At 45.4% G+C, this 18,082-nt stretch overlaps 1 protein-coding gene across 1 annotated transcript in view; it reads right to left on the minus strand.

Annotated features, from left to right (window-relative positions):
* Nucleotides 1-11,342: 11,342 nt before the first annotated feature.
* Nucleotides 11,343-18,082, minus strand: part of LOC138521615 (phospholipase A2 inhibitor and Ly6/PLAUR domain-containing protein-like) — a 293,027-nt gene continuing 286,287 nt past the window's right edge. Inside the window, exon 5 of the mRNA XM_069634573.1 lies at nucleotides 11,343-11,698. Within this exon, the coding sequence (XP_069490674.1) occupies nucleotides 11,574-11,698 (125 nt within the window). The 3' untranslated portion in view covers nucleotides 11,343-11,573. The remainder of the gene's footprint in view (nucleotides 11,699-18,082) is intronic.

Consider the following 18,082-nt stretch of genomic DNA (forward strand, 5'->3'; position numbering starts at 1 on the left):
TCCTGCGGCATCCTCGTCCAGACCTCCCTTATGTCATTGAAACTGATGTGACCAGTCTAGCAATGGGTGCTGTCCTTTCACAGAGAGACCCGGAAACCGGCCAGCTGCATCCTGTGGCCTTCTGGTCGAAAAAGTTCTCAGCTCCAGAGATTAATTATGCCATCATTGACAAGGAACTCCTGTCTATCAAATCCGCCTTTAAAGCCTGGAGGCACCACCTTCTGGGGGCCAGACACACCATTACAGTCATCACAGACCACCGAAACCTGCAATATCTCAAAACAGCCAAGGCCCAGTCCTCGCACCAATTACGGTGGGCCCTTTTCTTCGCCGAATATGATTATGTAATCACATTTCGACCAGGAGTCAGAAACGGAAAGGCGGAAGCCTTATCTCACATGGGCATAGATGAAATAGTATATCCAACTCCAGACCCAGTACCTATTGTACCTGAAGACAAAGTCTTGGGTTTCACAACAGCCTTAACACAAGCAGAACTACGAAAAGAAATCCAACAGACAATGAATCCTGATGCCTACCTCGCATGGCAAACTCAAGGAGAACCATATACCCTTCAAGGACCATCTACCCTTTTTTAGGGATCGCCTATATGTACCCAAGAAGGAATTACAACAGCATATTATTTCAAACTATCACGATTCACTGATCGAAGGGCATCCTGGGATCGCCAAAACCCTAGCTAAGGTGAAAGAGAACTTTTGGTGGCCTACCTGGCGTAAGGACATCATTCAGTATATTCAGTCCTGCGGTGTCTGCGAACAAAATAAATCACAGAAACAAAAACAATCTCATCTCCTACAACCATTGGACATTCCTCCAGTTCCATGGCACACTCTTTCCCTTGACTTCATCACTGATCTACCTCCAAGCCAAGGGTTCAACACCATCCTTGTAGTTGTGGACTTATTCTCGAAGATGGCCCATTTTATTCCTCTCAAAGGCCTCCCTGACGCAGCCACTTTAGCAAAAATGTTCCTGGAGGGTGTGGTTAAGCTACATGGCTTCCCTTCGGTTCTGGTCTCTGATCGAGGCAGCCAGTTTGTTTCAAACTTCTGGAAAAAATGTTTTGCAATGGCGCAGATCGACGTTGGGCTATCTACCAGTCACCATCCCCAAACGGACGGCCAAACTGAGAGAACCAATCAGACACTCGAGCAATACTTACAGTGCATGCTGCACCACGAACAAAGGAATTGGAAAGACCTACTATGGATAGCCGAATATGCATATAACAATTCTTTACATTCAAGCACGGGACAAACGCCCTTCTATACCCTTTATGGCAGACATCCATGTACCTCTGAACTAGACCTTCCAGCCAGCTTGGAAATGCCAGCGGTAATGACTCTACACACAACCATTACTCAGGCTTTCAAAAGGGCAAAGGAACACCTTATTCATGCCAAAGAAAAACAAAAGAGATTCGCCAACCAACACCTGAAAAAGGCCCCTGATTATCAAGTAGGAGACACAGTTTGGTTAGCCGCTAAATTCGTACTCATCAAGGGAACCCGGACCTTTCATCCCAGATTCTTAGGACCCTATACTATTAAAGCAATTATCAACCCAGCAACCGTGAAACTGGATTTACCACCTAATCTACACATCCACCCAGTATTCCATGTGTCCCAGGTGGAGTCAGGACTCGGGCCTCTAGGGCCCTGCATCCTCTTCAAAAGCCCTCATGGGGCCAGTCCTGGCGCCTATGGTGCCAGGCTCATATACCATGAAAAACAATGTGCTTGGGAACTACTTTATTGTATTGTCAGCCAACATGGAGGCATCCACATAGCTTGGTTCCTAAGAACCAAGCTATGCGGTCTAGTGTTTTGGGTGTGTTAGCCTAGGGACTACTTTACCTGAACTATTTTGTTGGGGCTATTTAAACCACACCCGAGCAAGACAACACGCTTCGCGTTACTTTGCAGCTTGCTACGTGACGCTCACCGTGTCCAGCTATTCTCTCGAACCTCGGAGAAGCAGAACCTGCAAGGAGACAAAAGGAACATCATTAGCAGCAGCATCTTATCTGCAGTGTTCATCTTTAAACACTCGCAGCTACTGAGAACAGCTTCCTCAAATCTGCACGCCTCCCGGACTGAACGACCTGAAAGAGGAAGATAGAGGCAACATTAAAGAAAGCAGTAGAGACATTTACAAATTACGAACTGCTCCATAGGCTTACCTGGCTGGTCGCCTCTCGGCTGGCACCACTCCTGCCATTCCACTTGCGCTGAAGAACACCGCAACCTACAAGGAAGGAAAACACAGGTTAGCAAAGGCAAGACTTTGCAGCGCTGCGCATAGTGCTTACTTACCGCATCATAGCGCTCTTAATGCGCCATCATTTACCAGCGGGGCTCAACAAAGCCAGTTTGCCGCGCTGAAGCTCTGCATACATAAGGGAGAAAAAAGAGACATTTTGAACAAAGAAAGACATGCAGGGTAGCAACAAAACTAAAGAACAGCAATAAGACCTACCTGAACAATATAAAATGGGCCGGCGTCAGTGAAGTAACTGGACCGCACTCACCCATGAAAGACAACGCGCCCCTGCAAAGAAGGCAGGACGGAGAGCACGCCTAATTCTACCACAAGGTGAGGAGAGGGTGCCAGAAATCATACAGGGGTGGAGGGAGGATACTTACCCCAGTCGGTCAGTCTTGAACACATTCCTCCTGTATTTTCAGGCAGAACCTTCCCCGCAGACCACATAAGGGCAAAGCTGAGAAGCATACCAGCGAGTAACCCGGCTGGGTGGTGTCCCTGTGGATACCAGGTGAGCCTAACACGTCTAGAGTGATGAATAGATTAGTAACAGGATTGAAGGGTAGACCTTCCAGGTGCACCATAGCATGTGTAGTATCCGCGAGGTAGGTGGGAGCATCGGCAGCAAGAGGTTTAAGGAAAAAAAAAACAAGATACTTACCCAGTGGCTCCAGAATAGAGCCACAAAGAGACACTATAGGTCTTCCAGGAGGGTCAAGACTGTTCTTATGAATTTTAGGGAGAATATAAAATAATGGGACCCTGGTCCCTATGATGGTGAGGAACTGGAATTATTTGAGACTAAAAATGTCAGTATACCGAGCTCGTATGGCAAGGGCTAGAATCTCCTTTCGTATACTGTCTGTGGGGTTCCCTCTAAGCCTAAGGTAGAATGAGCTGTTGTCCAACTGTCTCAACACCTCAGTGTCATAATAGGTGGAGTCACAGACAACCACACCCCCACCTTTGTCAACTTGCTTGATAATAATAGATGGATCTCCTTTTAAATCTTGTAAACATTTCCATTCCCTCCTGGAGAAATTATAGGACCTATTGTGTTTAGAATCAACTGGAGCTGCAAAGATGGAATGGAAATCGCGTAGAACAGCCAGCTCAAATGTAATGGTTTCACTTGAGACTATTTGGGAAGTCGGTGATAAACGCTGACTTCAATTTAAATGGTGTATTATTGTCTTTTTAAGAGTCAGTAATACTAATTCAGAAATTGTCTCTTAAGCAAACTTTGCAGAAAAAGTTCCAGAGTTCCATTTCCAAATCCATTTTACTGGGGTTTCTCATGGGAATAAATGAGAAGCCTTTCTCCAAGATAACAATCTCTTCTGGGGTAAGAATTCTTTTGGAGATGTTATACACTGCCGAAGCAGCAGTTATCGCTGATACGCTCTCCTCCTGGTCTGAAATACATTTTCTATTGGTGGTGGCCCTAAATCGGTTGGAGGAAAAGGGAGATTGGGCGGTGGAAACGGTGGGTATGGACCCTGTGATATATACATTGCCATCTGCGTGTATTGTTGATAATGCCAATTTTGGCGTCCTCTTCTCCCCCTATGCTGGCTTCTATTCCATTGTCAGCCTCTTTGGCCACGTGAATTCTGATTGGGGAAATATCCACTCCCATCAGAAGAGCTATCTGAAAAGGTAACCCTTTTCCTATAGTTCAGTTGACCAGTATTTAAGTAAGACGGGTCATGCCAATGGCCAGGACCAGTATAATCAGGGCTTAAGTAAGGATAGACAATTTCTTTGGAGAACGTAGAGATGTCTTTTAAAGTTTTTCCATCTTTTTGCTAGTTGTTAACTTCATAAACTCTTTGGTATGTTTATCTATAAGATCCAATTTTTCTTTGATGTTCAAGATGGTAGTATCGTGCAGAAACGCAGCCTCAGCTTCATCTATCTCATTGCCCACAAGGACACTTTTCTTGAGGGCAGTGTTGATGGTCAGCAGCTTCCAATCTCTGCTACATTTGGTACCAACGCCCGAAAAGGCCGTTTTGAACTCTAAATCATCAATCAAAAGGCAGGGTTCGTTCCTAACAAAAAGACTCTGTGGGTTTATATTTTTCTTGAGATATTCTGTGAGCAGGTGCCCATGCATCTCTGTTCTAAACTTTTTTTTCCTCAACATGAGGATACTTTCACTTGTGATGCCTGTGCTTGACTCTTCACCAACTGATTGATTGAGGGAATCAAAAAAGGATGAAACACGAATTGCCTCGGCTAATTATTCCTCACTGAAAAAGTAGGTATCAGAGGCAGCCATGCTGGATAGCTAAAATCTGGCCTTGCTAAAGAAAAACAATAACGAATAAATTATCAGAAACAAATCTAATGCAAAACCGGACAAAGGTGGTCACAAAAATTCTCTGCTTCACAAATCCAACTAGAAACCCTGCAAAATGTAAACCCATGCAGTGAAACACTGCACTGAAACAATAACACAGAAGATTGGTAACCCCTTCGGCACTGACATAGGGGAAGCAATACACAATACTCAAACAGTGGTCATGTCAAGCGGAACAATGCTTAATAGGCAAGGAAAAACCGACAAAAATGACATAAAGGAACCCAGAACATACACTGCAGATCAACCCAGAAAAAACATAATGTACTTAAAAAACTATAATCATTTTATTGTCATTTAAACATTACAAAATACGTATTGAATCTACAAAATTGAATATAGACTTATTTTTTATATAAAGATAAAATGCATCACAATAAAGTGCTTGAATAGTGTGTATTTTCCATATCATGTCAACAAAATGGCCCTCATTCTGAGTTTGGAGGTAAGGGAAAAACGATGCTGGTAAAGGATTACCGGCATTGTTTACCGCTATGGGCTATTCTGACCAACCAGACCGCTATTAGCAGCATCGTAAAGTACGATGCCGTTAATAGCGGGCTGGGCGTGCGCACGCAACCCACCATGCCATCATTAGTGCATGCTGTAAACCGGAGAAGATCACAAATGAGGCGGACATGCAAATAACGGCCTCATGATGGTGGAAAAAGTGCCTACCGGCATGGCGTAAATACCGGCATCGCTGACCAGGCGTAAAGAGCCCTGAGCAGTGTTTCCAACTGCCACAGGTGCGCACAATCAGCACAGGTGGAGACAATGGAGTCAGGCCCAGTATAAAAGGAGCACACCCACACACCACACGCCCTCCCACACCAAGATGATACCAATAGTAGTAGCATTACTGGAGCTGGAGGACCTGCTTGCAATGCCTCAACATCAACAACATCAGCCGCCACCACAGAGGAGACGCAGGAGGAGAAGGAGGATGAGACAGGCCCAGCGTGCCCCACCAGTGCAGCCACCGCTACCACGCCAGCAGCCCCCAATCCCTCGCATCAGAGCCACTCCCTTCATCCTAACCCCTTAGCAGATCCACACCCTGTATCGTGTGGACCGGGACCTTATACACAACGACATAGTGAGCCTCATTGAAATATGCCCCACCACCCCCCCCTCTACTGAAGGTAGTGTCTGTGCTCCACTTCCTTGCCACAGGAAACTTCCAGCACACAGTGGGGCACATGCATGGCATATCACAACCCTTATTTTCCGAAATCCTGAACTAAGTGTTGGATGCCCACCTCAAGCACACACAGGACTACATATCCCTACCACATGCTCCCCAGAAGATATTTGATACAAAAGTTGCCTTCCATGCACTGGCAGACATGCCAAATTGTGTAGGTGCCCTCGACTGCACCCACGTGGAGTCGGTGGTCCCGCATGCCATGGAGGTGGTGTACCGCAACCGCAAGCAATACCACTCCATCAATGTGAAGATGGTATGCAACGCCAGCAAGATCATCACACATGGTTGTGCCCGATAACCCGGATCAACTCATGACTCTTTGGTCCTGCGGAACTCCACGCTACCACGCTACATGGAGTGACATGCTGGACGATGTGCCTGGCTGCTTGGTAAGTAGCAGGATTGGCACATGGCATTGAAAAGGGGGGATTGATGCACACACCACCATGCTGCCAATGTTTATGAGACTGCACGATGTGCACATCACCAAATAGTGCCCCAAACCATCACATACCGTACAAGACACAGAATTCCAATATGAATGAAGTAAGGTCCACAACTATCATGACATGACTAACAGGAAACCACCCCACATCCCATGACACGTGCACCACCCATCAGTGACCCTCACCCTCCGAAAGGCCATCCTGCACCATGCAGTGCATATGCACCATGTGGCTGTCTCCAGCATATCACCACACAGGACAAGCATCCCTGGGAGTGCATCATACTGAACCTACTAGTGAATCCACAGTCCGGTACAGGGCCGGCACAATCAGAGGAGTGCTACATGTCACCATGGGAATGCCAATGCTGATTGCCCATTATTGCACAGATTACTGCCAAAACTCACAGGACACATCACCTCACAATTTTGACACTTACACAGCTGTATGCATACACCATACATGTGCAACTAGACGTCAGTGCACACCATCATCATGACGATGAAACCCACACCATTAGACCATGGAACATGACATATGGAGGGACAGTAAATGGCGTCAATGCACCCTGGGACATGTGCATATGGGCAAACATAAACTGCAGGCATGTGTGACTAGTACAGCTGTCCTTCATGATTCCCCTGACATTTACCTTAATTTTTATCTCATACAGGTGACAGTGGCTACCCCTTGAAGCCGTGGCTCCTCAACCCTGTCCGAAACCCACAGAACAGGCACAAGGAGGACTACAATCGTTCCCATACCCGTACACGTGTGGTCATCGAGCAGACCTTTGGCCTGTTGAAGGCACAATTTCGTTGTCTCAGCTGGTCGGGCTGGGCACTCCTCTACAGGCATGAGAAGGTGGCCAAGATCACCATGGCATGTGTAATGCTGCACAATTTGTGCATCCGCCGGAATGTGCCCCTGCCCCCTGACATGGAACTGCTACCAAATGATGATGATGAAGGGGATGAGGAAGATGTGCCAGGACATCATCACGGTGGCGATGCACAGGAGGGATGCGCTGTGTGCCATTCAGTGATCGCACAATATTTATGACATACATGTCAGCAGAGGGTGACATAATGGTTGGACATAGAGCATTAGGTGTGGGGGTACATGTGCACTATGCACTGTGAATGATTAAATGACACATGCGCAATGATGAATGTCCACTGTGGTCTTCTTTTTCACACAACTGGTGTACTGAAAGTAACAATATTAACGTAAGTGTCAAGACCCTCCACCACCCTCACACCCCTCCCATCCCCCCACAACTCCCCCACACACCCTCACCTCCCTCCCCCACAACGCCCCCACACACCCTCACTCCCCTTCCTCTCCCCCCAAAACTCCTCCACATACCTTCACCCTCCTCCCCCTCCCCCACAACTACCCCACACACCCTCCCCCATCCGCCTCCCCCACAACTCCCCCACACAAGCCCATAGAATCCACAAAGCCTACATGAGGCTGCCAGTACTTTCACTCAGCACTCCCAGAGCCAGGGGGTGGCATGTCCCATCGGCGCAGTGCACGGACAGACCGGCGGAGCAGGCTGGTTTGTGTCGAACTGCTGGTGGATGGTGTGCCCTCCTGCTGGGGCTGTAGGGCGGTATGACCTGCCTCCAAAGCATCAGCGATGCGCCCTAGCACCTGCCGGAGGCCCGAGACCTCCTTGCAGAGGCGGTTGGTGTTATCCATGATGGACCAGCCTAGTGCTGACAACTCGGTGTGCCACTCCTCCCTGGCCTGACGGTTGTCATGCACAAATTCCCTGATGATTCCAGTGAGCAGGTCAACCCGATGTGGTCCTGCGGATGCACCTTTGGCTGTGCTGGGAATCTACCTGGCATGCCCAGCCTGCTGTCATGATTCCTGCCCCTCTTGTCCCCAGCCCTCCAAGATGTCAGGCTGGAGCCAGGCCACGATCACCTACATGGCCCTCAAGGGCCTCTCATCCCTCCAAAGACCCATTTGGAGTCAGACTTGGCACTTGTGGCACCAGACTCACTCACTCCCATAGGATAACATTGGGGATTGGACTTGTAGTGCATTGATGGGGACAAGATGGATGCCCCCACATATTTTGGTTCCCAGAACTGCATGCGCGGTCTAGTCTTTTGGGTGTGGTTCAGCCCAGAGACACCTGGGATACCCAGAGACTAATTAAGCCACACCCAGGCTGAGAAACATGCTTTACATTTTCTGCACCTGCAGCGTGACACTCACCGTGTTCAGATCGGTCTCCAGTAGGCCTGCATATTTCTTCTGCGCTCAGCTCCTGCAAGAACAAGAACACTGTTAGGAACAGCCTTACCTTGCGGTGATTCTGCCCATCATTCAACGCTCCTTCTGTTCTGCTGGCATCTTCGGCGGTGTCATTCCCATCCTGGCACGCCGCTTCCTAAGGAAAAGGGAAAAGAACAGAAAAAAGACATTAGTAAGCATTCTGCAAATTCTCGCTTATTTTTAAAGACTGCACGAGCTTCAAACGCATACCTGAATCCCAGCCGCTCTGGGGGAACTCTGTCTCTGGAACTTCTCATCCATCTGCAAGAGGGAAAAGACACTCCAGGTTAGCGTGGAAACATCTAGAGGCGCCGCATACCACGCTTACTCACCGCATTTGTTCTTCATAACCGGCATCCACGCTGAAAACGTTGCGGCACTTAAAAAACACAGAAAAAGAACTCAGTTCAATACAAAGATGAAAGGGGTGCATCGCGCATCGTGCTCTCACTCACCTTCAGTGCAACACATCTCAGCAGCACGCTGCCATCCCCGGACGCCGGCCATCATCTAAGGAAGGAAAGGAACGAAGTTAGAGAACTGTTCAAAAGACCCATTATACTTACCTGTCGGACTCTTGCCAGTGAAGTAACTAGGCAGCAACGAGCCCGCATCAATCAACGCGCCCCTGCGCTGAAAGCAGGATGGAGAGCACACTATCACAGAAAACAAGGTGAGCTGTAGATCAAAGGGAAGGGTTGGACCCAGGGGAAGAAGGGGTTCAAGCACACAGAGACAATAGGGAGTTAAACCCTACCAATCCTGTGTTTCAGGCCCAGTCTCCAGTCGAGTAGCCTCCAGGGAAGGGTTCAAGGTCGTAAGAGGTGAGAACAGGCTGAGTGACGTCCCCGTGGATACCAGGTGAGCGTTACACCTGCTCATCCTCCACAACACTGTATGCTGGACTTATATGTCCCTGGGTGTGGTCTTGGCCAGACTGCTCTGGAGTGTTGGTGTCTACGGTATCGCTCGTGGATACCTGGGGGGATGCAATTTGGCTTGGGGTGTGGACAACATCCATTGTATCATCCTCAATGGTGCCCCAGATGAACTCGGAATGAGGGCCAATTGCACCTTTCTGTATGACAAGAACTGGTAAACAATGTGGCCTAAATATCAGCGTCACCCCTTAACCATAATTTGCAATCCTGGCCAATTAATTTACTCTAATAGTGCCTAACCTGTAAAAATTGCTAGTCATTGAAAATATTTCATAATTGCCCACCCAAAAGATGGATTTAGTTGGAAGGGTACTTAAAAAAAGCCTCATAATTGGCTTAAACCTCTCTAGTGTTACTTTAAACATAATAAGTGAGACCATTGATATAGTGTACACACCGAAGACATTTGTTTCTTTTCTCACGTGTGGCAAAACCACTTGAAAACCACCGCCCTCTTCTGATCTTAGTCTATGTTCAGATACATGCACCCCTCTGTATCTTCTTATCCCTGGTTGTTTATCTTTATCCTGCATCTGCACTGCTGCTCGTGCACATGTCCTGTGGCTGCTATGTTAAAATGTATCCTGTATCTCAATACCAAAACAAAAGTACCCTCATAAAGTGGACTGCTAATGTTGACCTTGAAGTTGCACTTGTTTATTATTTTGATTTACACACGGATAAGGTGGGGGGGGGGTCAAGGAAATTCCCCTGCTAAGTTTGGACACTATAATGGGCTCTTATTGTGGCACTGGTGATCAGAAACCATTGGTTCTTGGATCCATTCCATGAGAAAGCAATCCACTCGGTTATGCACGGCACTTGTCTTGAAGTGGTTGCATAGTTTTCCAGACATTATTTTGAGTGTGCATATATGCTTTTGAGGGTGGGATATCCAGTACAGATCGCTTAGGGTCAACACTCTGGTCTTGTAAACAAGACTACTCTGAGCAGCACAGGTTCAGTACCTAGTCCTGGTATTGCACTTAGAGACTGGAGTCCGGTATGAAGTGCAATAGAAGAAACCATTTTAATGTGCATTTAATTTTAATATCTATGAGTATGTCAGGTGTCTGTGGCTAATGGGAAGCCTATTTCTAGAATAGAACAGCATTTGCAATGTTGAAACGAGGTGGTGTGGCACTCAGGAGCTGATAATGTAGGTTTCGGCAAACAATGACTCTCCAGGTGTTTCGAGTACAAATTCATTGACTCCTCACCATTGGCTATGCTGGCTAGGTCGAAGGAAGTAACAGTCAAAAAAAATCTGCAGCGTAAACCTTTGCAAACGCATGTGAAAAGATGATGCTGTAGGTTTGTCTCATTCATTGAGGAATTTCTCTGCTACTGGAGTTGCGATCTCTTGATTCCTAATGTTCTTCACACACCAGAGCGCCCCATCATTCAGTGTCCAACATGCCACAGATAAATTCTGGACAACCTCACACAGATAAGACATTTCTGACCTGCTACTGACAAGCACAAAATGACAAAATCCCCCCTTGCATTTCAGCAGAGCTCTTTCAGGACACTTCTTACTTTCAAGCACAGCAGATATCTGGCCACCTCTACCAGTGCATTACAGAGGTGATGAATTCCCCCCCTCATAGTCCCATAGGTGACAGCTATACTTCACCTCTTACAATCCATTCCAGAGCATGTATCCATTCATATCTCCCAGTTCCACAACCGTGGAGCAGACACATCTACATCTCACATGCCAAGGGAAAGTAGCTACCCTCCCTCCTCTTACCCAGAACCGTGCAGATAACTTTGTGCAGTCCAACACCAATCAGATGTGTTTACTTATTGTTAAAGCATGAAAAGACTACTGACAAATGTGCTTTAATCTTATGAATCGACATGGAAATATGCCACAACATTCCCTGATATTTAAATTAGTTATCTTGTATCAAAGTTGATTATTTAATTCATGAGTGCACAGTAGGAAAGGCACATGTTGAGTGTAAGAGCTAGCTTAGAAACAATTTCTGTTGCTTGGCATGTGCCTCTCTCTTTAAACATCTTCAAAGGCCTTCGTTGAGCTTCAGGGCTGTAATGCCATGTATGGTTTCTGTAGGTACCACAGGGAACTGCCCTATATGCTTGAGGTTAGCACACGCCTTATATGCAATCCGGAAAGGAGGTCCTTCTGTGAAGAAAAAATGAACAAATGAGCGATATGCAATTGCCATGTTATATTTCATATTTCGCTGGTGTAAGTTAAACAAAAACAGCACATGATTCCATTTATAGAGTTGGAGGTGTGATCCTCGTCAATCTGTGTTCATTGTTCCTAACCCGGTCCTGAAAGAAGGGGGCGTGAGGCCTGGCAGGAACTTTAATGTCTCCTTAAGCAACATATTAAAGCAAATATGGTTCTTATAGATTATGCAGATGAACCCAGGCAGATAATATTGTCAAAGTAATAATAGCACATATATATATATATATATATACATTTTATGAGTCGGACTCAGGAACACCCACCTCACAATTCTATTGTTAATGACTTTTTGATTCGAGAAACAGATTTGACCGACATTTTCAAAAGTGATTAAGGATTTACGAGCCCCCTCAGACTGCAAAGTTTCATAAACATCTGTTAAAAAATAAAAATGCTATTAAGAAGACAAAACAAAAATGTTTTCCAAAGTTGCGGCCTACTCACAATCATTTTCCTACAGACAAACAAGGTACATTTTTGGCAAAGCACACAGCCCAAACCGCTGGACGGATTTTGACCAGGTCCAAAACAACTTGGGCATGAAGCCTTGACTCGCGATCCATTTGTGGTTTGGGGTTATTCCGTGTAGTAGTTATTTAAATATTTGATGTTGAAGGGGGTGCCCCGTCTCAAAAAACAGATAGCTATATCTCAGGGATTTACCCAAAACTGTGTGTTTTTAGAAATTGAACAGCCACCATCTTGTTTTTCTCTCGATGTGAGAGATATTCAAGGTTATAGCCAAGGTTCTGGGAAAATAAAATGTTGGAAAAATGCCATTTGCAAGTCAAAAAAGGTGTAAATGCCATCAGGCTAGAGGTGGGGAGGGTGGTGGCTAGAGGTCACCGAGTGAAATGTGGGAGTTGGCTGAAAGAGGATGCAGGGTGGGGGGAAAGTGAGAGGGCATGGGAGTTGAGGAGGCCACTGTGAAGCTGGCACATATGAGGGGGCACTTGGTGCGGGCATGTGGGGCAGGAAAACATTTATTTTCATCCATTTTCTTGATATTCACAGCTAATTTGGACTACAAATCCTGAGGATATATGCAGTTCCGTAATCGCAGTAAGAGTTTTGTTTGTTTCTTTAAAAAACATATTTTTACAGCTATAGTGATGAAAAATCACTTGTCATAGCCGAATAACCATCCAGGTATCCCATCCATGCAATAACCAGGACAGAGCCTGCTTAGCTTCAAAGTGAGGACAGGGCCAGCTCAGCCCCCCCTTGTCTGTTAAATATGCCCCCCTTGTCTGTTAAATATGCCAAACTTACAAGACCACTTAGGGAAATGGGTCAGCCCTTTCCTTGCGTTGAAGCTAAGCAGGGTCAGGCATGCTTTGACGCTAAGCAGACTCAGTCCCAGTTACTGCATGGATGGGCAACCAAATCGGCATCCAAATTATTATTTTTTTTAAACGTGCTACTGTCAGTCCTTGAAAGTTTTGGACTCAGAGACAATTTGTTTATCTTTTGCTGAATTGCATTCTGGTATTTGTAGTATCCTAGTCATTAATAAAAAAAAGAGAGATTTTTACAGCTGCAGTAGGTTTCCCATCCATGAAGTAACTGGGAAAAACCCTGCTTAGCTTCAAAGCAAAGAAAGGGTCAGCCCACTAAGGCAATGTTGCCTAATAAATGAGCCCACCTTACAAGACCACTTAGAGCACCATGGCCTAAGGGGGCTGGATCGTTCCTCGCTTTGAAACAAAGCCGAGTTGGTCCTGGTTACTGCATGAAAGGGATACAGTCCACAGTCCTGAATGCTGTGTTTTCTTAGTTTTAAATATCTCATAACACACAGCATCCACATAATTCTTTTTTTAAACCGTGATACTGTCAGTCCTTTGAACGTTTTGCACTCAGACAATTTTTGGCCTTTTGCTTAATTGCATTCTTGAATTTATTGACTCCCAGTTAAAATGGGGCGGAGGGAATACCACTACGGTGCACTTTTTATCTAACATAGTTCTATAAGGATTTATATATTTGAGTGACACTATGGTATGTGTACTTATCAAATTATCTTTATAAAGCAGACTTTTGTTGAAAGCCAGACATGGAGGTGAGGAGGGGAAATGATGAGAGAGCAAGCAAGTCATGAGTATTTGCCCACAATGTGGTAAGAGAGTTTGTAATCCTTGACACTAGTGCAGTTATTTTCCCCTGATTGTGGCTGCTCTTCAGGGCACAAGTAAAGGACACATTTCGGTTGACAGCTTAACTTTTTTTCAGAGGGCAGACTCAACCCGTTGGTTTTTATAGAGGTTGGCAAGTATTTGGCAACCAGGAGTTTACTCAGGTTGTCATGTTCCCAGTTCAGACGTTTACTCAAAAGACCACAAGCACTTGTTTCGTATTGGGATTTTGATTTCCAGGGACTATGTTACGACAGATTGCTGAGTTTTAAAGGTGAGCACCTTTTATTCTTTGCCAGCATATTTATTGGAACATTTCCTCTCTCAGGATATTTTTCTGGTGTTTGTTACATTTTTTAAAAGTCCAAAGCTATTTTGTCTTGCTCACTTTCATCTAAGAAGTAGCTCTATTGAACTACATTTGTATATTTCACTTTAAGATATATGTTCACTTACTGTGCATACATTGATGGGTGCCAGCTTTTGATTTTCGCTGTTGGGCCATAAGTAACTCGGCGTAGGTTATTCTTGCAGCTGGTCATTTTTTTTCACCTTCCGTGCTGCTCAAATGCTGTTAGTTGTGGTTGTGCGATGTAGCACAACAGTCACCAAGAGACCAGCCATAAACTTAACCAAAGTGTGTGATCCTCAGCAAATAATTTAATCTCTCTACACATTGCCTAAACACATTGTGAGTTCCCAAAGCATGCAATATTTTATACTTAACAATACCACTGTTTTACAGTCAATACATCAAATACTTTTCATACCAGGTGGGGACTGTGGGCCTTGGGATTTTGACCCACACCGGGGCAAATTACTGCCTTCAACTAGCAGTTACGGCTGTGTTTCGTGTCTTGACAGGCACTCCTCTTGCTGTGTTTCAAGTGGGGCGGCAACTGTGGTTGTTGGCCTTTGAGCCGCTCTGGCTAGTGTCAATGCTATATCACAAGCATATCACAAGCATTTGCTCTCTTGCTATCTGAATTGATGTGTTATTTCTTCTAGAATTGGTTCAAAGGAAGAACGACTGGCCTTGTGCCTTGAGCTGTTAGAGGCCTTAGTTCTTGGAAGAGCAAAGGTTTGGACCTTTACTCTCTTGTATTAAAGGAATTGTATATTTTGTGGCTTGCGCAACCCCTTTTCGAGAGCCGGGCATTGACTGCGGGCTTTGATCCTTTGAGCCGCTCTGGCCTCTATTACCTGCTACTTGTGGATACTTGGCACTGCATTATATGGTGAATATAGTGAATTGCCCTGCTTGCAAACAAGGAATTGCCACTTGTTTTTCTTTGGGTTATCCGGTACACAATTTGACTATGCCGACTTTGAGGAGTTGCTTTGGCCAGGGTGGTTTTGGTCAGGGCAGTGATTGTCAAAAGGGGGATGCTGTACCATCTTCAACTAATCTCCCATCAATTAATGGTTATGAGGAGGTATCCAGGGATTTACTTCGACCTTCTGTGGAAATTGCCCATGGGGAAAGGGTCTTGATGGATGTGGAGTGTCTGAGTGGATGTCTGTCAGCTCCACCCATATTGGTTTCCAGGAAGGTGGTGAGGTTCCATTCTTCGTCTCCTCAACACCCAGGCCCAATTAAAAAAGCTACTGGTCCTATTGGTGCCAACTCTTCCTTGCACTTACCCGTAAACAAGGGATCCTGCAGTTTGTTAAAAGAATCAATTGTTTCCTCCCCCGCCTCTTCATCAAGTGCACTGAATGTGTTTTGTATTTGGCAAAAGCTGTGGTGATCCGTTTTTGCTATCTCAACGATTGTTTGAGATTGGAGGATCTACAATCAACCTTGGTTTGGGTGGTGAGAGGAGGGCGAATGGGGAGGTGGACACAAATGCATTGGAATAGGAGAGCTTTTGTATGGAAGATTCGTTCCATATAGCAGCAACAGCAATTAGGGGGCATTATTGACTTGCATATCTATTTTGGAAGAGTCATCTATCGAAATCAAAGGTGGATGTCTAGTACTGGTAAACTGGAAGTGTCAAATATTATCTCTCGTTTGGGTGGTGGGGTGAAGAGGGATCAATCCACAAATCCCAATGGGGGTACGCCATGACAGGGCAGCTTTCTAAATAAAGGGGTGGGTCAATTGGTATGCTCATCACAACTGGAGGATTTCCAGGTTGATAATGACAACAAGGTACACAATGTTTATTCCAATTCAGCTCAGCACCGATTATAGATTTAGTGTGTCCTCCCGAGGAGAGGATGAGTTGTCCAAATGTGTCCCGAGTCAGGTTCAATTCTACTACTGAAGAGAGAGTTCTGAGTTAATCTCCCAAACTCATAACAAATACACCCAGGATGGGCCTTAAACTCCATACTCTGATTGATCAAAGTGCGTATAACCATTCTGTAGGGGCTCAAGATCTAGTGACACCTTTGTTTACTAACTTTCACATTAGCCTCAACCTAGCCTTAAAGACTCTGGCTGATACCCCGGATAATCTGGGGGTGCTAACGGGGCAACAAACAGAATGACATTTTTTGAGGTTTTTGTTAGAGGATTGGCTCCAACGACAGTGCCCAATAGGCATGCCGGGGCTATCTCCCATGAGTACCTGGAAAGTTACACTGGCCTTGATGCCAGTGTCTCTCTTGTTCTGGAAAAACTCTCTTCAATTGAGAATATGCAGCAAAATACCTTAAAAGAATTGAGTGGGGCACGGGAGGGCATGGTTGGTGCTATGCAAGTTTTATCTGTGGGGTGTGCACCTGCTGATAATCTACAGGATGTGCAGGATGCAGATTCCCCTAATAGCCATATGGCTTTAGTGGACACTCCAGTGCACCCGGATGCTATACAGTACTATTCTAGCAGCAAGATCTAGACGGGTGATATATCTTCTATTGTAATTAACATAGATCACCAAACAGATTTCGATTGGAGATCTCCACCTACGGGCAAAAAATGCAAGAATAAACAGAAGCATCTAAAAAAACTAAAAACATGCAGCAACCTAAGCTCAAAAGGCAGAACACAAAGTCTGGGGCTGTCTTACCCGAGCGTGTGCAGACTAAGCAGACCAAGGTGACTGCTTTTGGAAAGATACTAGTACTACACACTCGTACTACACACTATGGTGAATCTTTTGGATAATATGGGTGGAAGAGCATCTCAGGGAAATAAAGAGGTAGATACTGTTGTCCCTTTGGAGGGTTTACAAACTAAGGAAAAGGGATCATGCAAATCACACAAATTGTTGGGAAGCTGTGCACAGCCTATAGTTGACATGGTGGGGCAGGGTGTAGCTGTAGCCCCCATTTGTCCCCCTCCACAAACAACAGAGGAACCTATTCAACTTGTTTTCAAAGTTGTAGGATGGGTCATTAAAAATCTGTCAGGAAAACAGGCTAGGCTTAACAGATCTAGTGTTCTGTCTATTTTTAAGAAGATCCCGCTTTTGAGATCTATTACATCAGATGATATTGATGCCATTTCCTTGCCTATTTTGGATAAACACTGCATAGTTAGCTATTTCCACTCACTTGTGTGGGGACAGAGGGAAAATCTGATATTTTTGGGGTACGATCTGGTTGGTTTGAAAGGCATTATGGAGGCGAAGACTTTTCTGGCGCACAAAACAATTGATCTAATACCTAAAGAGGTTTCAAGGGCACGTATAGATTGGGCCTTAAAGGATCAGGGGGGGTGTGTTATCTCTGATCTATCGCTGATCTCTAATCCCTTTGGTAATGGCCAGGATTGGTCATGGTTACAACCGGCCCTGAAAACACTTGAGAACATTAGGCAGGGTTCGGGCCTGCATGACAATAGCAAGGTATAGGTGTTCTCTTGGAACACGTGTGGAGGTGCAAATTCATCAAATGTTATGGACCATCATAATGTAGGGGATTCACCTTGCATCTTTTTGATTCAAGAGACCGTGACACAAACACATTTTTCACTTAAGAGCTTTCATGTCATCTCGAGTCCAGTGGTTAGAGGAATAGTGGGTCGACCAAGAGGGGGACTTGCTATTGCCATTGATTGTAATCTACATATTAAATGGGAAATGGTATTCGGTAGCAAATGGGTATTGGCCATTAAGTAGGATTTAGGTACAGGTCATCCACCGATTTTATTTGTCGACCTATATTGGAAGTGTTGAGCTATCGAGCATCCAGGAGTGTCTGACTGCCATATTTCGAGCTT

Source organism: Ambystoma mexicanum, chromosome 1q (assembly GCF_040938575.1).
Source record: "Ambystoma mexicanum isolate Mex_15411 chromosome 1q, UKY_AmexF1_1, whole genome shotgun sequence".
NCBI lineage: Eukaryota > Metazoa > Chordata > Amphibia > Caudata > Ambystomatidae > Ambystoma > Ambystoma mexicanum.